Source organism: Cricetulus griseus, chromosome 4, assembly GCF_003668045.3.
Source record: "Cricetulus griseus strain 17A/GY chromosome 4, alternate assembly CriGri-PICRH-1.0, whole genome shotgun sequence".
Classification (NCBI taxonomy): domain Eukaryota; kingdom Metazoa; phylum Chordata; class Mammalia; order Rodentia; family Cricetidae; genus Cricetulus; species Cricetulus griseus.
Genome location: NC_048597.1, coordinates 108,174,192 through 108,199,416, shown reverse-complemented (window position 1 = coordinate 108,199,416; position 25,225 = coordinate 108,174,192). Strand labels below are relative to the sequence as shown.

General features: G+C 46.0%; 1 protein-coding gene across 3 annotated transcripts in view; it reads left to right on the top strand.

Moving 5' to 3' along the window:
• Rimbp2 (RIMS binding protein 2) overlaps positions 1-23,409 on the top strand; it is a 61,574-nt gene extending 38,165 nt beyond the window's left edge. For 2 of the 3 annotated variants that reach the window (XM_035444396.1, XM_035444395.1), the window contains 7 exons: positions 2,847-2,964; positions 10,019-10,203; positions 10,756-10,924; positions 12,602-12,705; positions 14,173-14,244; positions 22,781-22,915; positions 23,383-23,409. In XM_035444396.1, coding sequence (XP_035300287.1) covers positions 2,847-2,964; positions 10,019-10,203; positions 10,756-10,924; positions 12,602-12,705; positions 14,173-14,244; positions 22,781-22,915; positions 23,383-23,409 — 810 coding nt within the window. Of the gene's footprint in view, positions 1-2,846; positions 2,965-10,018; positions 10,204-10,755; positions 10,925-12,601; positions 12,706-14,172; positions 14,245-22,780; positions 22,934-23,382 lie in introns of those variants that run through there. The other variant, XM_035444397.1, reaches the window with a different exon arrangement.
• Positions 23,410-25,225: the final 1,816 nt, after the last annotated feature.

The following is a 25,225-nucleotide window of genomic DNA, read 5'->3' as shown; positions in this document are numbered from 1 at the left end:
AGCTGGAATGAAGAGGGTTTGTGAAGCAACCTCAAGAATGGCCAGCTCTGTGCCAGCTGCTGAGCCCAGATGGGCCAGATGTGGAAGATAAATATCAGGTGCAGACACAGAGGACATGGTCCTTGGTCCTTTGTAGGCACCAAGTAGGCAATAGGTCTGTTAAGGCAACATTATCAGAACACTGATGGTTCACTTGAAAGGAATGTGGCTATTGCTTTAGCTAAGGGAGAGGTGGATGCTCAGCTGGGGTGGTAAGTGCTGGGAAGGCAATGGTCCATAGGACCAAGGACACTGTGGGGCCACCTCCAGTTACGATGGGCATTCAATGGCAGCTGTTCCTGGGCTGCAGGGAATCAGCCACTGTGACAGACAAATTCCACTACTTTGATAACTCATCATCATAGAGGCAGGCAAGGGCCTGGGAGCATTGTTTCCTCCCATCTGGGCCACCCTTTTTTCCCTCTGGCTCACCCGCATGGAGTCTGCTCCTGACGTCCGCTGGCTCGTCTGTGTGCTGTCCCTCACCTTCTGCTCTGCGCCTACCACGTGGCCCATTTGCTCCATCCCAGAGCCCCAGCAGGCATGCTGCAGGTCCCCCACAAGCAGAGGCTGCCTCACGCTGTCCGCCCCCACGCCTCCCTGCCAAGACTAATTCTGTGTGTGTTTTCTCTCCTTCCTCCACCGCCTCATGTCTGGTCATACACCGCTCTCTCACACATGCTGTCCCCAAGGAATGCCATAAGGCTAGGAGCTTGGAAGGCGCTTTCCTGGAGCAGCCCGAGTTTCCCCAACAGCCCCACCGCAGTAAGAGACTGTTCAGTATCCCCGAGGTAGCTGAGGAGGACACGGAGCATGGCGAGCCGCTGCTCAGGCAGGGCATGGGGTCCTCGAGAGCCAGGGCCTTGTTGGCCATGGAGCGTGGGCCAGCGCGGTCCTGTTGGGGACATCCAGTCCTACAGGGTTCCTGGCTCCCTGCAGAGCACAGGGGCCCGGGCATCCATATGGAGGATCTGTTTCTGGAAGACAGAGGCTGTCGGTTCAGCCGCTCGGCCACCAGGAGCCCGGACAGTGGTTTGGACTGCGGCAGTGAGGAGGAGGAGTCTCGATTTAGTTTCAGGAGCACCTCGGCCAAGTGCAGTCCAGGCCCTGGTCACTGTCCCTGTAGGAGAAGCCCGAGGCCCCTGCTGGCCCGGAGGCGGACGCTGACCCGACAGAGCAGCATCGAAGAGGACTTTGGGGAGCAGGTGGACCCCAGTGACGTCATCAGGAGCGATGACACCCAGCTCAGCCCGGAGAGGCCTGTGCCCAGGAGGGATGGCTGGGACGAGGCCAGCGACCACGAAGATTTTCGGGGTGTCTGGAGGAAAAGCCCAGCCATGCCCAACAGTAGGGCAGCTGAGCGTCTCGCACAGCCTCCTCCCCGAGTGGCTGACGGCCCTTTGGTGTGTCAAGTAACCATCCTCCCCACACGCTTGCCAAACCAATCCGTGCTCTCATCCTTTTGTTGGTTTTTGCCTTTGGTTCGGGTTTTGGAGTGCATCGGGGACTCTCTGGGCCGCTCTCTTTGGTTCTCCCTGCATCTTTGATTTCTTCAGTCCCATTGCTTCCCAGTTGCTTGACCATCCCGAAGGTTTTCTTGCTTTGGAGTAACAATCTCCCCACAGAATCAGCGATGGTTACGGCTGCTTTACTTAAAGGACAACTGAATCTAAGTTTTAATTAAGGGTTAGCTGAACTGCTGAGTATCTAGAACTCGGGAAACACACATCCCCCACACCCTAAAATGATCCTTAGGGACTCAAGGAGGACTGCTGGTATGATCAAAGGCTTTTTGCCCTTGTTGTTTTGGCTTTTTAAGTTTTTCTTTTTCCTTTTGGCTTTCATCTATAACTGTTTAAAAATATGAAGAATAACCAGGGAAGAAACTAATTTTTGTAAATTGTTCCCAAGGTCTTCCTCACCCCCAGTCTTTTCCCCTCTGTGTCTACCACACAGCAGGGGGTCAGCCAAGGCTTCCTACATCTCTGTAATTGTATCCTTTCTACATCATCTGTCCCCTCCGTGCTCAACTGTCATTGGGCACACAGGTGGGCATCAGAACAGTGGCAAGCCTCCTTCTGAGCTGTGCACTCTGTGATGTGTCCACTCTAGTGCCAGGCACTGCCTGCACCCCTTGGTGCCTGCCCAGTCTCACCCAGGGCTGTAGGCTCAGACACCTTGACTTCTGTGTCCTTGGGATGGCCGCCATTAGCCCGATTCCTAGTGATCTGGTCTCCTTCAGTCAGTTCTGACTCCCAGTCCGAATGAGAGGTAGACATCTCTAGACTGGAGGCCTGCTCAGGCCCAGGTTAACCCCGGAGCAAGATTAAAGCAGATTAAAGCACACAGATACTGCCCCCAAGTGTCCAGAGCCCTCCATACCCCTCTGTCTGTGATGAACTTTGGGAACTATGGCAGCGTATCTCTGCTAGTGTGACTCCTGGGGATGGGACAACAAAACCAGGAGAAGACTTACCTGAAATGGAGCCTGAGCTGTAAAACAAACCATAGTTAATTTGCTGCAGAGGATTTGGCTTCAGGAGCAATAGCATCAACCAAAAGCTTCCTCCTATGACTCATTTTTACCACCAGCCCCACTGTGGTATGTCCGGAAGGGACTCTGATATAGAAAGCAGGTTCCTGGGCCTGGCTGGCTTCTCCCCCAGGTCACTCAGCTAACCTTTCAGTTAAAAGCTACGTTTAGTTGCCTTTAGTGCTTCTGCTTCCAATCCGGATTGATTTGGCTGTAACTCCTCCTTTTCTTCCAAGGCCAGCCATGCCTAACTACAGTGTTCTTTTGGGTCTAGATTTTAGGAAACCCTGCTTTGATGGGGCGAGCCGACCGAATGGATCATGGGAGCCGAAGGTATTCTCACAGTGGTGGAGGTCCTCAGAGGCACCGACCGACAATGGCGCCATCCATTGGTTAGTGGCCTGATCAATATCATTCACTTTCTGTCCACCGCCTTCTTAAAAACAATTCAGGGATCACACATGAGGTCTCTGGTCCCCGTGAAAATGTCTGAGAAAAACAACTGAAGGACACGAGGACTCATAGTATCAGGGTTCAGTCTATCGTGGCAGGGAGGGTGTGGGCGGAGAGTAGCTCACCTTATGACAGCCATCAGTGTGGGAGGGGAGACACAGAGACAGTGGGGAGAGGAGGAGCAGAAGGGGAGAGAACAAAATGCTACATTTATTGGATTTATCCTTTCCCTTCCTGCGCCATCAACCCCAGCCCCTGGTGGCTTCCACATTCCCACACGGAGGACACAGTTCCTCCTGCTAAATCCTTTCTGTACCCACCCTCAGAGACATACTCAGAGATGTGCTTTAGGGATTTCCTGAGGGGGGAGAGACAGAGACTGAGACAGACAGACAGAGCCCGAGATGCTGAGTTGACTCTATACCCCAGATATCACGATGAGCTCTGGGTGAGTTGAGTTGCATGAGTGTATAGGCCACATTGGTGCAGGTCTTGGGAACACTTGGAAGCTGGAAGTGTCCCCAGGACGTGTGCTCCCTTCCCTATTCACCACTGGCCCTTCCCCTCATCCATCCATGTTATGATAAATCTTTCCACCATAAGCTGCCTGAGCCCCGCCGCCACGTATGTGCTTTACGCCAGCCGCCTGCCTGAGTTAGGCCCAAATGAATACACAGAAACTTGTGTTAGGTTCAATGCTGCTTGGCCAATGACTAGGATTCCTCATCTGTTAGCTCAGTCTTAATTATCATAAATCTATATTTTTTATAAGACTTATCTTATTGGATGCCTTAATGGCATCCCTCCTTGTCGGTGGATCACATTGTGCCACAGGAGCAGGAGTGGAGGGGAAAGAGGGCCCTTCCTGTTTCTCCTTCGCTTAAATATGAGTCTCCTTGCTATGTCACTTCCTGCCTGGATCAGCACTTCTCTACTACATTTCCCAGAATCCTCTTTGACTCCTAGTCCTGTCTACTTGCTGTCTCATTGGCCAAACAGTATTTTATTTAACAATGAAAAAGGTAAACATACACAGAAGTACTTCCCCCATCACATCCCAATCGAATTCTCTCCACCCACTTCATGACAGCTGGGCTTCCTTTTTTTACAGACCATTTGGGATTCAACCAATGGTGCCCAAAGCTATCATTTGGTTATTGTCACCAACCCATGTTAAGGGTGGCTGCAGATATGGGGGGGGGATACTGCTGCCATTGGCACGGAATCATGGGGGCAGTAATCTTATGCAAGGTGTGTCTGGATTCTTAAGGTGAAGAACTCAGGAGGCTGCAGGCATGTCACTGGCCCCAAAGACAGAAAGGCTGTGTAACAAACATCACATCTTTCATCCTAAAACTTGAAAGAGCATGAGCCCATGACAGCTCCCTTGCCTTTTCTTAGTTCTTATAGCCACCCAAGAACCTGTGTGAAAAAGGTTATTTAAACCCAGCACTTTGCATGGTTGCCCATGTATAGAAGGACAAACCTAAGTGCCTGTGAACACCTCAGAAGAAAACATCCATGTGATAGGTCTGCCACTCACCAAACACAGGCAGGTGGGCCAAGGAGTCAGTGACTGACAACCAGGGGTCAGAGGTCAGAGAACCCATTCCTCTGGTCCTTAATTCTCTTTGCATGTTAAAATAGTAGTGATTAGGGTCTGGAGCGATGGCTCAGTGGTTAAGAGCAGTTGCTGCTCTTGCAGAAGACCTGGGTTCATTTTCCAGCACCCATATAGCAACTCACAACCTGTTGTAACTCCAGTTCCAGGGGATCTGGCAGCCTCTTCTGGTCTCCACAGACATATAGTGCACATGCATACACATAAAATAAAAGGAAAAAATTTTAAAAATTAGCAATTAGAATTTTAGAAACCCACATCAGAAAGCATCAGTTTTTCTTTTCCAGAGGTAATGAAGTCTTCATATCATATTTTCCTGGGCATATTTTTAGCAGACAGTGGAGCCACAACTAAGTAAAATATGGTGGCTATTAATATTCTGATTTCTAGAACTAATATTAAATGAACCATGTTCTGCATGATTTTAAAGGACAGGCTCCTTGCTCCCTGTCTAATGACACCGGGTTCCTTAATTGGCTCCCTGTTTCCAAAGACATTTAGTTGTGCTCAATTTTTTCCTCAGGAATTTTTGTCCTTTGGGTTAATCTTACCCATCAAATGCAAGACCCGGGGGGATCACCTTTCTGAAAATGAATGTCCTCCCTCATCCAACTGTTATGGAGTCTGTCTTAATAATCAACTTGAACTCTCCCTCATTGTTTCACATTCTCCTGGTGGTTTGGGGGAACACAGCACATCCTATGTCCACAGGAAATGTTGACAATTGAAAACTAGTTGGGCAAAGTCTAGTCCTTCAGAAGAGCGAATCCATCCCTGACAAGAAAATGTTGCACACTGTAGACAACGTCAGACATTTAGGTGAGATCAGGTACATAAGCTGTTCCTGAGGGAAGGCACCTCTGTGTACCCTGGAGGACTTAATGGTCATGCCCAGGGGAAGCTGACCATAGGCCTCCATCCTTAGGCTCACACTCAGCTCCTGACCAAAGAGGCTTGCTATCCACAGAGGTGCCACATAACTCAACCCAGAGAAGCACAAAGAACTGACAGACATCAAATGTTGGTCAAGACCACATCCACAAGTTCCAACCCCAGACTTACCTTTCTTCCTTCCTTCCTTCCTTCCTTCCTTCCTTCTTTCCTTCCTTCCTTCTTTCCTTCTTCTTTCTTTCTTTCTTTCTTTCTTTCTTTCTTTCTTTCTTTCTTCTTCCTGCCTTCCTTTCTTTCTCTTCTTTTCTTTTTTTCGAGACAGGGTTTCTCTGTGTAGCTTTGGAGCCTATCCTAGAACTCGCTCTGTAGACCAGGGTGGCCTGGAACTCACAGAGATCTGCCTGCTTCTGCCTCCCGAGTGCTGTTTCCATAGCTGGAACTTCTTCACCCAGGTCACATGACAGGGAGCTAAACCCCTCATGCCTACCCCAGCTAGATCCAAAGTGGGGCCTCACAGCTGCCCTGGGTTTCACACAGCATCCTGTGAGAGTGACTGAGGGAGTTCTCAGGCTGCTACCTGCCAAAACCACAATGAAGAAATTAACAGATCAGGCTGTAGAAAATTTTATTCCAAGCAAAAGTTAAAGGACATTTTGTTTTTTGTATTTTGTGTTTTAAAAGATACTGAATATGAATATGAATATGTATGTGTATGGACACATACATACACACCATGTTTTTTTATTTAAATTAGAAACAAGCTTGTTTTACATGTCAATCCCAGTTCCCTCTCCCTCCCCTCCTCCCCTGTCCCCCAACGACCTATGCCCTTTCTGCTCCCCAGGGAGGGTGAGGCCTTCCATGGGGGATCTTCAAAGTCTGTCATATCATTTGGAGCAGGGCCTAGGCCCTACCCCATGTGTTTAGGCTGAGAGAGCATCCCTCTATGTGGAATGGTCTCCCAAAGTCCATTCTCTTGCTAGGGATAAATACTGATCCACTACCAGAGGCCCCATAGATTGCTGATGCCTCCTCACTGACACATTTGGGGGTCTGGATCAGTCCTATGATGGTTTCCCAGCTATCAGTCTGGGGTCCATGAGCTCCCCCTTGTTCAGGTCAGCTGTTTCTGTGGGTTTCTCCAGCCTGGTCTTGACCCATTTGCTCATCACTCCTCCCTCTCTGTGACTGGATTCCAGAGTTCGGCTCAGTGGTTATCTGTGGGTGTCTTATTCTGCTTCCATCAGCTACTGGATGAAGGCTCTAGGATGGCATATAAGTTAGTCATCAATCTCATATTCAGGGGAGGGCATTTAAGGTAGCCTCTCCTCTGTTGCTTAGCTTGTTAATTGGGGTCAACCTTGTAGATCTCTGGACATTTCCCTAATGCCAGATTTCTCTTTAAACCTATAATGGCTCCCTCTATTATGGTATCTCTTTTCTTGATCTCCTCTATTCTTCCCCTGACTCGATCTTCTTGCTCCCTCATTTCCTTCTCTCCTCTCCTCTTCTCCCCTTCTCTTTCTCCTAACTCCCTCTCCCCTCCCCCCATGCTCCCAATTAGCTCAGGAGATCTTGTCCCTTTCTCCTACTCCGGGGAACCATGTATGTCTCTCTTAAGGTCCTCCTTGTTTCCTAGCTTCTCTGGTAATGTGGACTGTAAGCTGGTAATACTTTACTCTATGTCTAAAATCCATATATGAGTGAGTACATACCATGTTTGTCTTTTTTGTGACTGGGTTACCTAACTCAGGATGGTTTCTTTGAGTTCCATCCATTTGCCTGCAAATTTCAAGATTCCATTTTTTTCTCGCTGAGTAGTGCTCCATTGTGTAAATGTACCACATCTTTTCCATCCATTCTTCAGTTGAGGGGCATCTAGGTTGCTTCCAGGTTCTGGCTATTACAAATAATGCTGCTATGAACATGGTTGAGAAGATGTCCTTGTTGAATGAATGTGCATCTTTTGGGTATATGCCTATGAGTGGAATTGCTGGATCTTGTGGTAGACTGATTCCCATTTTCCTGAGGAAACCCCATACTGATTTCCAAAGTGTCTATACATGTTGGCACTCCCACCAGCAATGGAGGAGTGTTCCTCTTTCTCTACATCCTCTCCAGCATAAACTGTCACTGGAGTTTTTGATTTTAGCCATTCTGACAGGAGTAAGATGGTACTCAGGGTTGTTTTGGGTTGCATTTCCCTGATGGCTAAGGATGTTGAGCACTTTCTTATGGGTCTTTCAGCCATTTTAGATTCCTCTATTGAGAATTCTGTATTTAGTTCTGAACCCCACTTTTAAACTGGATTATTTGGTGTTTTGGTGACTAGCTTCTTGAGTTCTTTGTATAATTTGGAAACCAGCCCTCTGTCAGATGTGGGGTTGGTGAATACCTTTTCTCATTTTGTGGGTTGCCATTTCATCTTGTTGACTGACACATCATTTTTTAAATTAAGATTTGTCTTTATGTGTATTATTACCATTCATCTGCATATATGCCTGTGCTCTGTATACATGCAGTGGCTATGTAGGCCAGAAGGGGGCACAAGATTCCCCCAAGGAACAGAAGTTTCAGGTTGTTGGGAACTGCTGTGTGGGTGCTGGAAACTGAACCTAGGTCCTCTGCAAAAGCAGCCAGCGCTCTTAACCTCTGAGCCATCTCTCCAGCCCTCGAGGCATGTTCATAATACATGAACAAGAAAGGAACAGGTGCCAGGACAAGAAGGCAGCAGTATAAATGGTTTGTACCCTAAGGTACAAATGGCTTTTAGAGAAATAAAGACAAGGGAGATACTATGATGTGGGGGTTTCTTATTTAACCTCATTTTAAAATCTGGAATATTTCTCTTCTTTTCCCCTTAAATTTTCTGACAGCGGACAGGTGAATGTTACATATATTTGGGGTCTAGGAGATGGTGCAGGATGATGGGGTGATGTTTAAGCATGGTGACCACTTCATAGAGCAGGTGTGCATCTTTAAATCATTAATATTTAATGAGTAAAAGAAGCTGCCTCTTTGGTGTTCTCTGTCCACTGATGTCATCCCCTGATCACAGGCTAGAGATAGTTGTCAGGCCAGGCTGATCTCCCAAACCTCTCTTCCTCCTGCCAATTTCAGCTTCTGATCAGCTCACAGGATCAGGAGATTACCTAGCCACAGATCCTATTGCAGCAGTTCTCAGCTTGTGGTTGTGACCCCAGGATAGGGAGTGAATGACCCTTTCATCGGGTTACATATCAGATATCCTGCATATCAATAACAGCAGAAAAATCACAGTTATAAGTAGCAATGAAATAATTTTATGGTTGGGAGTCACCACAACATGAGGAACTGAATTAAAGGGTTGCAGCATTAGGAAGGTGAGAACCACTGTTTTATTGTCTCCCTTTCTATGAAATGCATGCCCATCTACATGTGCATACATGTGCATACATGTGTATACAATTGGCCTCTGTATTTCAGGTTTCACATGCTCAGATTTGACCAACTAGACATAGAAAGTATCTGAAGGATACTTTCACCTTACCCAAATATACACAGACTTTTATTTCTTGTCACAACTCTCTAAACTGTGGAATAGCCAAGCATTCCATGGAATAGCCAACATCCCATACTGGGAGTGCCCTGGAGCCAATTAAAGTGTCTAAGATGGGTGGGGGTAGGGGGATGGCTAGAGAGGTGGCTCAATAGTTAAGAACATGTATTGCTCTTGCGGTAGACATTTGACTCCAGAAACTCAAAACCACCTGTAACTCCAGCTCCTAGAGGACCCGACTCCTCCAGCCTCTGAGGCACCTGCACTCATATGCACATACCTATACATAATTAAAAATACATCCTTTTAAAAGAGTGCCAATGTGGGATATACAAAGGTTCTATCTGCCATCTTTTTAAGGGGCAGCAGGATCATTGTGGAGTTTAGAGTCTGCATGAGTGGAGTCTGCAATGAGCATCTTGCAGGTATAGCTAGAGAACCACACACCTCATGGTATCAGGTGGCACATTAGGATCCAACAGAAAATCACCATTAGATACTGAAAAAAGCATTAGTTCCCATCCATGGAGGGTGTATCTGCTGATTGTTCAGAGCTGGCAGAACAGCACTGTCAGCCATGTTGAACTCTGAGATGTGAGTGAGTGGTGAGTAAACTTATAGTTAGCCTTGTGTTCTGCTGAGGACCCAGAAAGCAAGGGTCACATCTGCACTCTCAGGGGACCAAGCACCTATTCTGGCAGAGCCACTGACTCAAGGCTTCTTGCTACCAGGGCTTTCGCTCACAGTATGGCTTAGGTTGGAGTGAGGTCCTGCTCTGAAGCAATCACCTGCTTCCACAGACCACCTCTGAGGGATTTCTGGTCCCATGCTGAGCCCAAACAGACAAAGATAAGCACTCAGGGCTGCCCTTTCCACAGATGCACCCCTGAGTTGTTCCACAGGTGTCACATGATCCCTGTGATCTGTCCACTGCATGCTCCAGATGAATACACTGGGAGAGATCGCCTTTCTCCAGACTTTTATGATGAGTCGGAAACTGACCCTGGTGCTGAGGAGCTCCCAGCCCGCATCTTCGTGGCACTGTTTGACTATGACCCACTCACCATGTCCCCAAACCCTGATGCTGCAGAAGAAGAACTTCCCTTCAAAGAAGGACAGATCATCAAGGTAGTGATGGTTGCTGTGTCATGGGACAGGGGACAGAGACTGGCAGCGGGGATGGAGTGGTGCTCGTGTGAACATGGAAAGTAATAGACTTTTAGCCTCAACAGCTGTTGAAGGAGAAGGCTCAGGGGCTGTGAAAGCCTTGAATGTAGAGCAGGCATTGCCTCTACTCCACCCAGGAAAAGGGTCCCTGCCTTCACCTGTCTGCCTGATAGGGTTGTGCAAATACCCATGCTTATGTACCTGCATGCCTCAGTGTGTCCTGTGTACTAATGTGCAACCAGAGCCTAAATTACAGACCCCGAATTTGAAAAGCAGAGGTTTTCCATGTCCTGTACCTAAACTTCAAGTAGGCACACCAATGCCGGGGGTGGGGGGGTGCACAAGAGGAGCCATGGTCACTGGGCCAGTGAACCTGTGACTGATGCAGGTGAAGGGTGGGCTTTGAAAAGTGTTTTCTAAGCAGTTTGGACTTTAGGTGATTCTGCTGTCAGTGGGGTGGATGTATGGCTGAGCTGACCTACCAAAACGATCTGTTGGTCCCTATGGTTCCAGGTATATGGAGACAAAGACGCAGATGGCTTCTATCGTGGGGAGACCTGCGCCCGGCTAGGCCTCATTCCTTGTAACATGGTCTCCGAGATCCATGCAGATGATGAGGAGATGATGGACCAGCTGCTGAGACAAGGCTTCCTCCCCCTGAACACACCTGTGGAGAAAATAGGTGAGTGCAGTCCCCCAGGCTCTGCTGTGCTTACACTTTGCAGTAGTCCATAGAGGGTGGGGGAGCTACAGCCCCCAGAAGCACAGGCCATACAGTACCTCTGAGTGCCCAATTCTTGGGAGGATTTGCTACCCCTTCCCTTCTTGTTGGGTAAAATTCACTAATTCATTCTGCAATTCAGTACTGCAATACACCTGCATGCTTTAGGAGCATTCACATATCCTAATATCTCATGTGCATGAACACACACACACACACACACACACACACACACACACACACACACACACACACACACAGCCCTGATGGGGGAAGTACAGCCAAAAGTCTTCTTGTTCTTGTTTGCTTTCTGTTGTGATAAAACATTCCCACCAAAAAAATGACTTGGGGAGGAAAGGTTTTATTTCACCTTACAGTCTGCAGTCCAGCGTTGAAGGAAGCTATGGTGAGACCTGAGGAACAGACCATAGTAGACTGCTACTTACTGGCTTGCTCAGCCTGCTTTCTTTACAACCTAGTAGGCAGGGGTGTCACTGCCCACAGAGGGCTGTTCCCCACCCATATATTAATCATCAGTCAAAACAGATGCCCCCACAGACTTGCTCATAGGCCAATCTGATAGAGGTAAATCCTCAGTTGAGGTTCCCTCTACCCAGTGTACAGTTACATTAATAAACTGGGAAGGACAGGAGGAAAGATGACAGTAAAGCTGGTCAGTATCATAACATGGCCCTTCCTTGTGGGACCAGCCTTCCATCCATCTATCATCTATCATCTATCTATCCATCCATCTAGCTAGCTATCATCTGTCTATCTATTTATCATCCATCCATCCGTTTATTTGCCTTCCCTTTATTCAAGGGGGCTCTGGATCTGTAATTAGCTCTGGAAACTGGTTGATAGGCTGCGATTCTCTCATTAGTATGATCCAATATAAGCCTTCCTTTCATTTGTTTTTGAAATTCGCTGCTTATACAGATGAACAGAAGCTGGGTGGGCTTATCTATTTTGTTCCAAGAAACACCATGATTAATTAGCCTATCCCCAAAGTCAGACCATTGTAGGCATTGCTTTGCCTGTGCTGTCCATTATGGTAACTGTGTTTACCTTGCCTTTGGTGATTTGATGCTGCCACCTGGCCATGCTACTCTCAGTGACTCAAAGACATCACTGCCAGCATATGTGATGACTCACCAGAACTGCAATTCTAGAGCCCCTGCATAGCTAGCAGGTGACTCTTCCAAGAGTCTTGTTAACTAGCAATTATTCACAGCTTTAGAAGCTTGGGGAGAGGCCTTGTGAGTCTTGTAAACTTCCAAGTGTTCTGAGCCTTGTAAGTTTCCTTAGCTTTGTGGAAGGTTTCAATTCAAGGGACAGATGTGGCTTTTTCCCAGAGCAATGGTCAGAACCCCAAGGTGCCTACTAGGCTTTGCCAAGTCACAGCCACCTGGTACCTATGGGAGGAGGGTCCCCTACCTCATGGAGCCCCTGTGGTGTGGTAGACACAAGGGAGAATGTCACTGTGAGGGTAAATAGTCTAGAAGAAACATTAAGCACTGGAGAGTGAGCCAGTTCTCTCAAGCTAGGGACATTAGCAGCTTACATACACCCTTTGGGCACTAAGTGGAGTCACCACTGATTTGGGGATCTTCACAGCTAGATCTTACGGTTTTGCAGAGAGAAGTAGAAGAAGTGGCCGGGGTCACTCTGTGCCCACACGAAGAATGGTGGCTCTCTATGACTATGACCCGAGGGAAAGCTCCCCCAACGTGGATGTTGAGGTACCAACCTAGACTTCTTTCATGATGACCTGGAACTACTACCAATACCTTCCTGCCTAAGCTTCCCATGGGCACCATCCTTAGGCCATGTGCCTTTAGGTCTCACTCTTGTCTGAGCATTGTAGAAAGGGAGGCTCAGTAACAAGCCACTCCTGAGATGATGGCAGTCACATTCTCTGGCTCACAGCCAGCTACAGAACACAGGTCCATGTTTTCAGTAACCCATGGATAGCCGAGGTCCAAGGATGCCAGTGGAAACTCCAGAAATCAATGAAAAGTGAGCAAATGGCCATTCTTAGCCACACCCACAAATTTCCCCACCCCATTCTACCCAGCTGATAGTCACCCTAATCCAACATGGTGCACGGGTTTGCTGCTGAGAATGCAGACATGCTCAGCCTATCCAGAGAATGGTACACTTGCTCCATTGTACTCTAAGTTCTACTCATCTACTGAGGTGTCTAGTTCATAATCTGTGTCATGCAGATATATGCCTAAAATACACTTAACCTACATGCAGCATGGCGGTCACTGGGTATGACTCAAGTGTTGGATGTCATAAGGACAGTTATAGTGGCAAATTCTTGTCCCTACAGCCCAAGTCTCCCAGCATATGTATTGAAAGAGTGACCCATGTCCCACACTTATTGGGCATGGCAATATGGAGTCCCTTTTAGTGAGAGGCTGATGATGATCCCGCATGTACATTTGAAAGATGAGAGGGAGGGCTGGTGTTCTCGGTGTCTGGGGTAGCCGGGCACCCCCTGGCACACAGGCAGAACATGATCAGAAATAAGAAAAAAAAAAACAACTCAGAAATAAGGCTGAGGTCTTTGCCTCGAGAGTCACCTGTCCCCAAACCAGATTGATCTGTATTCCTACCCACAGCTTTGCTTATCAGCCGCTGGCTGGGGAACCTTATCAATTCACTCTTATTAGAGACACAGCCATATTTGTATTTATCCCCAGCTAACTTTGTTTCTCCCTTCTGCTGGGCTCTATGGTCTGAAGAAGGGTCTAAGGACAGTTTGACTCCTGGACACAGGGGCTTGTGTTCACCACTCTCTGTTCTCCCCAGACTGGGATCTGACACTTGACAGATGGGTGTTGAATTGATGGTGGGGTTGGGCGATTTTCTTGGTGCTGAGAGGGTGTTTACCAATAGTCCTCACTCTCCAGGAATGTTCCCCAATCTTCCAGGTGTGTAGAGTTACCATGTGTCTAGATTTCCTGTGCATTACCAGGAGGTTGCAGTGACCTTTTATCTACTGTGTTTCTCTTGGGCTTAGAACAGACCCTTACCCAGCTTTGAGCACACTCCCCATCCCCATCCCTCAGCATTATACCCCATGTCTTGACTTAGTTGAAAGTCAGGTTAATTCCCGAAAAGTGGGAAGAATCCAGGCTCTTGTGGTAGAATACCTATCTTGTTGCAACATTCTCTTAGCTCTATCTTCTGTTTTGCAGGCTGAACTTCCATTCTGCACGGGAGACATTATTACTGTTTTTGGTGAAATCGATGAAGATGGATTTTATTATGTAAGTTTTGGGAACATCAAGAAATGCTGTTCATCTTGTGGGTCCCATGCCCTTGTTTACTCCCTCTTAAATTAACACATAAGCTGTGATCTGTATATGTCATGTTCTGAAGCACTTGCCTGGCTTGCTGCCTCTCTGAGCTGAGTTCTCTACTGTATATGATATAGAAGTTTGGGGGCCAAAATGACACATGGCTGTAATCCTGGTACTTGGGAGGATGAGTCAGGAGGATTATAAGTTCAAGGCAAGGCTGGACTGTATAGCTAGATCCTGTTTCAAAACCAGAAGAGGCATAGGGGAGGAGGGAACAATGCGAGAAAAGAAGGAAGGGGGAGGGAGGGAAGGAAGCTAGCATTGTGGTCTCTTGTTGTTCTCTACTAATTATAGTATTTTCTGTGTCTACAAACCGTAGACAAAGCAAACACAAAATTGCCACCATCCAAACATTTACAAAACAATTTGATTTTCTAGTTTATTTACGGCCTGGGTTGTGGGGTTTCTTTCGTGGAGAATAGGATGTAGAAACAAAGCAAACAGGTGGAGCAGCTCCAGCTTCACCTGCCTCCCCACAACTCCCCTCACTCATAGCCAAACCCTCAGGTGGACCAGCCCTGGCTTTGTAACAGCCCCTTCACCCACAGCTAGCCCAGCCAGACACCAGAGAGTCACCCCCTTCCTGCTCATTCCCTGTGCCAGCCATGCTGCCGCCTTCCTGTTCTACAGCTATCTAATGAAAGGTGGAGTTAACTTCCTGCCTCTGTAACTGGATGTCCTCTTCATGCCACCCCCACCCCTGTGGCCACGCTGTGTGGCTGCTCCCCATCCCCCTCTATGGCCTCCTGAACATACTTGGAAGTCTTGCTTTTCCATGCAGTGGTGGATGGCCCCAGAGGTCCCCCTCCACAGCCTGAGGTGTGCAGGGTTTTAGAGCTATGACCCTTTGAACCACCAAGATTTCACAGCAGGTTTTGGTGGGATAGCCACATGGCCCTGTAGATTTTGGTGAACTTTCCATGCCCCTGTGTGGGATTTGGCAGGAGAGCCTTGCACAGAGTGACAATGTCTTTCTATAGGTTATGGTGTCTACTTGTTAGCTTTTCATTGTGAGAACAGCTTTGTTCTATCGCTTTGTATGAGGTCACAGTTCATTGTCTTTGTGGACGGTGTGTCGAAGGCTCATCACAGTGAGTTAGTTAATCTTACTTCTTCAGTTCTGTGCTTAGTCCTCACATGCTAACATGGGGCTATGTTCAGTTTTTTCTGAGTTAGAGCATTATAAAGATGATTTCTATAATAACCTGTCCTGTAGCTGGAGAGCTGGCTCAGAGGTTATCATACCTGCTTCTCTTGAAGAGGACCCAGGTTTGGTTACAAGCACCCTAGCCTGGTGGCTCACAACTGCCTGGAACTCCAGCTCCCTCTTTTACTCTCCTTCATTGGCATTGCATATACTCACAAAAATACATCCATATCATATATGCTGAATTCAAGTTTTATGGAGGATTACAAAGACTGCAGTTCTTGGCTCTGCTCTTTCAAACTCTGTATTTTTATAACACATTTTATAATATATTCAGGGGAATAATTTTGTAGTGAGCCTTGCCCCTCCAGCAAACCCTTATGCCTCTGTTTAGTGAAAGCATATGCCATATTTAGGATAGGTTCAGGGGAAACTGTCATGTCAGTCTGACAGAGAATACACTTCCTGTCATCTAGCAAAAGATTCAGAAATTTTTACTCCTTTTGAAAATGTGTCTTTAAATCATTAAGAATGTATGGATCTTACTGCTGTTCTCTACCCTTGAGCCACATCCCCGGGCTTTAGTTTGCTTTTTTCATTTTGAGACACAGTCTCCCTCTGCTGTTCAGACTGGCCTCCTGAGTGGCTCTGTCACAGACTTGTGCCTCCAAGCCTGGCTGCAGATGACTGTGGCAGCACTGAATCCCTCTTGGGGATGTGTGTATTCTTCATGAACTACTGTCTTGAGTGCATATCTGTTGTCATCAGCTGATTCTCTTGAGTGCTCCAAACGTTGACTGTTAGTCTCTGATGCTCATAGCTGTCACTTCTACTTGCTGTCTGACTGTCATTCATAACAATGTTGAATAACACTTCAGTAGCAGATGCATCTACCCAAGGTAGACGTCCATCTTCCTGATACAGTCCTGATTTAGTTTACTAAATTCTTTTCATCATTAACCCATTGACTATGGAGTATATAGCACATATAGGAATATATGCATATATATATGCATGTATGCTGAACAGGCTTGTTTTCCTGATTTCTTAGTACACTCCTCACTATTGTATGGGAAGGCTACTAACTTTTGTATTTCAATTTGCATTCTGCCACTCTTCTGGTGGTGCTTATCAACTTTAGAGAGTTTCTTGTTGGAGTCCTGGGGTCTCTCACATACAGGATCATGACATCTGCCACAGAGACACTCTGACCTCTTCTTTCCAAAACCTTTGTTTCCTTGTCTCATTGCTCTAGCTAAGACTTTCAACACTATCTGGAATGGAGAAATGGACACTCTTGGCCTGTTCCTGGTCTTAATGAAAAAACACTTTGAAGTTTTTCCCATTTAATATAATGCTGACTATAGGTTATCTACAGGTTTTATTATGTTGAGACATTTGTCTTTTATTCCGAGTGTCTCCAGGACTTAACATGTAAGGTGTTATACTTTCTCAAAAGCTTTTTCTACATCTATTGAAATAACCATGTGATTCCTCTCCTTGACAATATCTACTTAATGTAACTTATGTTTATTAATTTATATATATCGAACAGTCCCTGCATCTCTGGAACAAACCCAACTTAGTCATGGTAAATGATCTTTTTTATTAACTGATTAACTATGGGATATATATGTGCATATATGTATATATGTGTACATATATACATGCATATACATACTAAATGGGGCTGTTTTTCTGATTTCTTTCTTCATACACTCCTCATTAGCATATAAGAAGGCTCTTGAATTTGGTTTGCAAACATTTTGTTAAGAATTTTAGCATTTGCCAGGCATTGGTGGCACACACCTTTAATCCCAGCACCTGGAGGCAGAGGCAGGCAGATCTCTATGAGTTCAAGGCCAGCCTGGTCTACAGAGCAAGTTCCAGGACAGGCTCCAAAACAATACAGAGAAACCCTGTCTCAAAAGCCCCCCCCCCAAAAAAAAGGAATTTTAGCATTTGTATTCATCAGAGAAATTGTACTGCAATTTTCCTTTGCATTGCATATTTTTCTGCTTTTGATATATCTGTCACACTAGCTTTGTTAAAAGACCTTGGTAATGTCCCTTTTCTATTTTAAGGAATAGTTTGAGAAATGTTGGTCTTACTCTTCTTTGAAGGTCTTGTAAGATTCACCAGTGAATCCACCTGGGCCTGAACTTTTTTATGTTGGGAGATTTTAATCACTGCTTCAGTCTCATTGTTACAGATCTAATGAAATTGTTTACTTAATCCTGGTTTATTCTGATGGGTCATAATGTCTAGAAGTTCATCCATTTCTTTTAGATTTTCAGTTTATTGGAATATATGGTTTTTAAGGTACTACTCAATTTTCTGATGCTCATTGGTATCTATCATAATGGCTCCCTTCTCATCTCTAATTTGGGTCTTTCCTTGCTTTCTGTTGGCTAAGGGTTTGTGAATCTTGCTTCTCTCTTCAAAGAACCAACTCTCTGGTCGTTGACTCTGTATCTTTTTCCATTTCATTAGTTGCTGCTCTGATCTAATTATTTCTTTACATTTGCTGATTTGGCTTGCTCCTTTTCTGGAGTTTTCAGGTGTCTTATTAAGGTATTTACTTAGATCTCTCTGATTTCTTGATGTAAGCCTAAATGTAGCTATAAACTGCCTTGCTAAGACTGCCTTTGTTGTATATCAGAGCTGCTGGTATGTTTTCATTTTCATTTGATTTTAGGGATGCTTTTATTTCCATTTTGATTTTTTATTCATCATTCAATTGTATGTTGTTTAATCTTCATGAGTTTGTGTATGCTCTACGGTTTATCTTGCTGTTAATCTGTATAGTCTTATTCTAATGTGATCAGAGAGGATACAAGGAATTACTTCAGTTTTTCTGTATTGAGACTTGCATTGTGTGATATGTTTTAAACAAAGTTTTATGGGTTTCTGAGAACAATATGCATTCTACAGTGTCAATTAAGTCCATTTGATCTATGGCGTCATTTAATTCAGATGTTTTTCTATCAGAATGAACTGTCAGCCACCGTTACTGTGCTTGCTTATGAACTTGGATGCTCCTGTGTTCAGGAATGTGTAAATGGTGCCGTCCTCTTGAAGAATTGCTTCCTTAATGTGAAGTCACCTTCACTATCTTACTAGTTTGGTTCACAACTATTTTGTCAGATGTTAGAGCAGCAATAACTGTTTTTGTTTTGTTTTTTTTCTAGTCCCCATTTGTTTGGACCATTGTTTCCATCCTTTTGCCCTAAGGCAGAATTGGCCTTTTTTGATGAGGTGCATTTTTTTTTGAGGCAACAAATAGATGCTTCATGTGTTGTTTCAATCCAATTTACTAGTCTGTGTCTTTTGATTGAATTCTAATGGTCTCAGTTCCCCCAGAGTTGTTGAAAGCTGTGTACATATTCCTGCCATTTTGCTGATTTTTCAGTGCTTGGTTTTTCTTATATTATTTCAGTGTGGTTGGTTCTTGTTCAAAGTCTCATGGTGGATTTGTTTCTCTCTTCAGTCTGAATGATTCCTTCAAATATTATCTGTAGTGTTGGCTTAGTGGTCACAAATTCCTTCAGTCTTTATTGGGGAAACTGTAATCATGACAGATCCCCCTACTGTGTATAGGAGTCTGGGTTGGCCAAGTTGCCTTTCAGAACCTGAAATGCATTTTCCAGACCAATTCTAAGATGTCAATTGCCACGTCTGCTATTACTCTGATGGGCCTGTTTCATTTGTGACTTGGTGTTTCTCTTGAACGTCCCTTTTTTGTGCTGTATATTTAGTGCTGTATAATCATGTTTTGATTAAAACATGAGGTTCTCTGGTCTATGTGGTCTGGATGGGCCTCTCTCCCCAACTCTGGAGAACTGTCAGTTTTGAAAATGTTTTCTGTACCTTTAGAACCAGATTTTCTTCTTCCTGTGCCTATAATCCAAAGGTTTGGTCTCCTAAGAGTGTCGCTTATATCTTAAAATTCCCACTTAGGATAGACTGTGTAGCTCAGTATTTTATCATTGTCCTTGCTGGATAGTTCCATTTCTTCTACCTTGTCTTCTGGCTCAGATATTCTGTCCTTCATCTGTTCTGTCATTGAGACTTTCCATGGCATTTTTTCAACTTCCGGTACTTCAGACGGAGTTTTCTTCAGCATTTCTCTTTGTTGAATCCTCTTTCACACTGTCCATCACCTTATTTTCTCTAGTTGTTTGGGTTTTGAACATCCTTATGATTGTTATGTTGAGCTCTGTGTCTGGGATTTCATTTAACTCATTCTTACTAGATGCCACTGCTGCAGGATTAGTAATCTCTGGAGGGGTTCTGTGTCTTAGTTTTTCATGTTTCTTATGTCACCATGATGGGATTTATGCATCTTATTTTTGTTGCTTGGTTCTTTCAAATTTGCTATTTTCTTTTAGTTGCTGTATTTTTAACATGCAAGATTGGTACAGTTGTTTGTGTAGTTCATAAAATAACTCCTCGGTCTAGGAACTCTGAATGCTTCGGTAGGCTGTGTATTAATTATTCCCTGGGTGGCATGTTAAACAGGAAAACCACCATAGCTACTGGGTATTGCTACCCTACAGCTATCAGACTCTCCAGTTAACAGGGGCCCTTGAGATGTCAACAACTGTTAGAAGATAACCATGGAGTATGGAGTGTACATAGGTTCATTTAATGAGATTGGGAGTGTGAGGGCCTTATGGTAAGAAGGAAAATGATTAAGTATTAAGTTGACGTTGGAAAAAAATGAGATTGACAAAGTGGCAAGAGGGAGAAGCTGGCATATTGTTAGGGTTTACAGACCTTAGAGATTGTTAAATCTAAAAAGTAAAAAGGGGAGAAAAAAAGATGTAAGGGGAGTGTGAGGAATATAGTAAAAAATAGTAAACTTGGGTGGGGGGATGTAAAATAGACGTCTTCAAATATAAGCATAAAAACAAAAGCAAAGCCATGTATATGTATATGCAAGGTTAGAAATTATGTAATAGAAAATAACAGAACATTTATAGTCTGCCTTGCTGGCACAGTTGTGCTGAGTTGAAAGGGGAAGTTCTCTGATCCCTCTGGCTCTAGAAGGCTTCCGTTGCTGTGTGCAGGAGGGACCTGTGGGAGCCAGCCATCTCTGTAGCCTCAGTGTTCTGGTTGAGGAACGGGAACTTGTAAGTCCTTTCTTGGCAGTTCTCTTGGACCCTTGGGCCCACCCAGGCCTCTTCTGTCCCTGAAGATGGGATGTATTCAGGGAGCAGTTTTTTTCCTTGCAATTTGTGCTGCTGTCTCCAGGGCAACTTGATTGGCAGGGAGGCTGATGTAAAGAGGGCTTCCAGCTGAGCTCTGATTCCCCACCGGGATCTCCCTGGCTTACCAAGATCCTTGTCTCTTCCAGGAGGGCACACTGAGCACTAGCTCTTTTATTTTGTCAGGTTTTGGTGGTAAGACTTCCAGCCTAGCAGCTTACCCAGAAATCCTTGAAGAATCACAGCATGCCACGGTTGTGTCAGGATGGAGTGTTACTCTTTAAGTCTATGCCGTGAAATGCCTATGTTGATCCGTTCATCCACGGTAGACACGTTGGATGCATCTGGCTTTTGGCTGGTGCAGACAATGTAGGCATAAACAGTGTGTGGCTCTCAGAGACCCCTCTCCAGGTTTTGAGGTACACACCCTGAGGTGGAGCTGTGGATCACACGATAGCTTTGTGCTGCACAGCAGCTACACCACTGCATTCCCACTCATCTTCAATGTTTGTTTTCTGGTTTGGGGAGCTCCCAGGAAGTTCTTGACCATACTCATCCTGATGGTGTAAGATTTCATGAATGTAAATTTTACTTTTTGTATCTGCAGGGGTAGGGTGGGCGGTAGGTGCCATGTGGAGGTCAGAGACAACTTGGTGGCATTGGTTCTTTACCCAGTGGGTTCAGAGATTGAACTCTGGTTGTCATGCTGATGGCAGGCACCTTACCTGCTGATCCACCCTGTAGTATAATCTGTGTTTGCCCTGTGACCAGTGGTGTTGTAATCTTCCCAAATGGCTTTTGGCTGTTTGTCTACCCATTTGAAGAAATGCCCATTTTTAGAGGTCTTTTGTTTGGCAGTTGTTTTTTACATATTCCGGTTAATAACCTCTAGCAGAAAAAACAATATAACTACATATCCCTCCCTTGGGTCTATCATTATGCACAACATTGGTTGTAATGCATGAGAGCTCTTTCTTTGATGAGGTAGGCAATTGGAGTGCTAGACCATCAATGAAGAAACACAACCCCGTGTTGTCAGGACCAACCAGATTTTTTTGTTTTGGAGCCAGGACTATGTTGTTTTTTCCCAGGCTAGTCTCAAGCAGTCCTCCTGCTGCAGCCTCCCAAGTAGCTGGGATTACAAGCATGAGGTGCCATACCAGCCAATTTTGAACTTGGTGTGAGCACTTGTAGGCAGGTTAGTGTTGGGAGCCCTGGGGATGGAGTGGTGTGACTGCTGGGGAACAACGCTCACAGAACTCACAGAACTCCACCTTAACCTGGTATGTGTGCAGGTGTGTGAGCACAGCTGCAAGGGTTTCTACCATCTTAAGCAGAAATCGGCTGGGGTGAACATTCATCTTTGTCTTGTTGATTCAGTTTTTACAGTAATGACACACTCATACATAAGGAAAACCACAGGATTGATGACACGAGCCAGATCTGACCTTCTTTGCCCTTTTGGATCCCTGGCTCCCAAATTCTCCATGGAGTGGCATTTGCTGGGGTCACCGCTGTCACAAGCTGCCACTATCTTAACGCCCTCAGACATTTTGATTTTGATACAGGATCTCGCCAAGTTGCTGAGGTTGGCCTTGAACTCCCTCGGTATCCTAACCTGGCTCAATGGAATGCAGACACCAGGCAAGCGCTTCACCACTGAGTCATTCTCTAGCCCTAGAGGATGGTGGGCTTAAGAACCAAGGAACAGCTCCAAGCAGAGTTGAAGATCTACTCCTCAGTCCTAAAATGCACTGCACTCGATAGGCCAGAACAAGACCTGTAGAAGACTGTTCCCAGGAGGGCTGTGAGTTCAAGGCTGGCCTGGGCAACTCAGTGAGACCCTGTTTCAAAATAAGTGAGAAGAGGGCTGGGGAAGTGGCTCAGCTCAGCAGAATGCTGGCCTAGGAAGTGCAAGGCCCTGAATTCATACCTTGTGCGTGGTCCAGACTCTCAGGAGAGTGTTTACACACCCAATATTCCTTCAAGCCCTGCCATTTTTAGTCAATCAACTGGTCACATACGTCCTCTTAGGGTGTCCGTATGGGAGAAGTAGGCTGACTCTTCTCCCACCCTTTGTTTCCAGGGAGAACTGAATGGGCAGAAAGGCCTCGTGCCTTCCAACTTCCTGGAAGAAGTGCCTGATGATGTGGAGGTCCACCTTTCTGATGCTCCGTCCCACTACTCCCACGACCCACCCCTGCGCTCCAAGGCCAAAAGGGTAAGCCAGCCCCCTTAGCCTGCCTGCCTCCCTCCCTCTTCCCCTCTCTGAGGTTTGGTGCAATCTTTGCATTGCTGCTTTCATGACTTGGGCCCCCCAGCATCTGCCCTGATTTTCCTCCTTCTTTGGGCATTGTGCCCGCAAATGCTTAGCTCCATCTTCTAAGTTGGTGTCCCACAGAAGGACCCTTTGGTTTCAGTCAGTCTGCCTGACTCCAAGGCCTTCCTTGGCCTCCACAATAGGTGCACAGTTTTCAGATGACAGTGAGAGTGTGAGGTTCGGGGACCCAAATGCCACTGGCTTCCCCCTTAGGGTTGTAGATGGCAGGGCTTCTGTAGCATAGCTCGCCCGCCTGAGACTGCATTCTCTTGAGTGTCTCATCTTTACGTTTCGCCATCACTGCGAGTTCTTATCTGTTGTATTTTACGTATATGTTTTTATCTCTTCGCTCATCTGCTTGGACATAGAAGAAGAGTGTTCATTTCACACCCTAATCAGGCATGTAGCCTTCACGTAAGTGAGCAACTGAAGACACCTTAGAGAGATACCGGCTTAAGCTACCCTAAGCGGACAGCGTGGTAGTCTTAAGACTTCAATGTGGGCTTAAAGAAAGAGAGAGAGAAAAGAAATATGTCTCAAAAACCCATTGGACCTAAAGTATTATAGGCTATCTCACCTGGTCTCAGTTGCCAGACAACTGGATTCATAGTGAAACGAATCATCTCGAACAATCATTTTTAAATATGTCCATTGAGAATATGGGAAAGGCCAACCTTGGGAACATATTTCTTAAAGCCGTTTGTTTACACAGAGTGCGCCAGCGTGTACTCACAAGGAAAGCTGCCTATTGCATTGTTAGCCACCCTCAGTAAAAGCACAACCCGATCCATGTGTTTACTGTAAGCAAGTTTGACTCAGACTAATAGCCAAGACAAAACTTTGATCCCAGATCAAGCCCTGAGGGGCAGCCTTGGCTCTGGGAATGCCAAAGCTGGCCGGAACACCCAGCTACAGCACCTTGGCCTTAGGAGCAGGTGTTCCCTCTCCTCAAAGCACAACCATTCAGAGCTCATGGAGGTGAGAGAGGCGCTGGCATGCCAATGCAATACTGTCTCCCGACTTGGCAGCTCCCATGATTGCACTAGCTGGCCCCATGGTATCTTCAGGTGTGCTTTGGGGTGCGCCCTAGGTGTTTTCCATTAGAGTTAGACCTTGATTTTAAATCCAAGCAAGCTTGGGGCCCCTTTGTCTTGTATGGTCTATATGCCCATGGAGGGCCCAGCTCTCACTTGCCAAGTTTTGCTCTGGGGAGTTAAGAGAACCAGAGGCCTGGTGATTACTGGCCATGCTCAGGTGTGGGCCTAGCTGCAGAGTCAAGTAAAATTGGTACTCTGTTCCTGAATCAAATTCCACCCCTCCAAAGCACAACATGTTTTTTTTTTCCACTTAAAAGTCTCTCAAAACTCACCATGTGCTGGGGAAAACACACTGTTCTATTTGGAAATGGTCAGAGTGTTCAAGAAGGGCCTTTGAGCTTCCTTAGATTGTGATTAAGGTTCATTTCAGTTTTTTTTTCTTTCAAACAGTGTGCCACCCCCAAAGTTTCTGTAGGACTCTACCTGACCCAAGGGCTCACTCCACCATGGCAGGGTCTTATCGACTCATCTAGTTCATGACCCATCCAAATTCCCATTGAGAGCTTTTGCTTTACGATAATTGATGGGTACTCGGCCACCTTGCCTAATCCATGTGATTGACAATAACTCCCCTGCTTTTAGTCTGAATTTTCAGAGTAAATTATGACCTGGCTTTCTTTGCCAAAGCGATGGCCACCCTGTCTCCCAAGACAAAGACAGCGAAAGCCCATGGAGGCCAGCCTCTCTCTCAGAGGGGCCTTGGGAGCGGGCGTGTGCTTCTCATGGCATACTTTAAAAATTGAAAGAAGAAACGAACCACCCACCCTTTCCCCTGGCTGGCGGGAGATGGGGCAGTATGCGCGTTACCGAGTGAATTGTTGTTGGCACTGACACACTCAATAAAACTGTCGCAATGTACCTACTAGGTTCCTCCCGAGGGTTCAGGGACAGCAAGGAGAGCTCCATCCCCCACAGCCCATCTCCATTCGGGGTCACCTACGTCATCTATGGGTTCTGGTAGTCCTGGGAGAGGCAGGGAAATGTCCTCGAAAAAGAAAAAAGGGCTGCTCTCCAGAGGCAAGAAACTGCTGAAAAGGCTGGGTGCGGTGAAGTGACCTGTGAGCCTCCGGACAATTCCAAATCCATGTCACTTGCTTTAATTCCAAACTAGGGC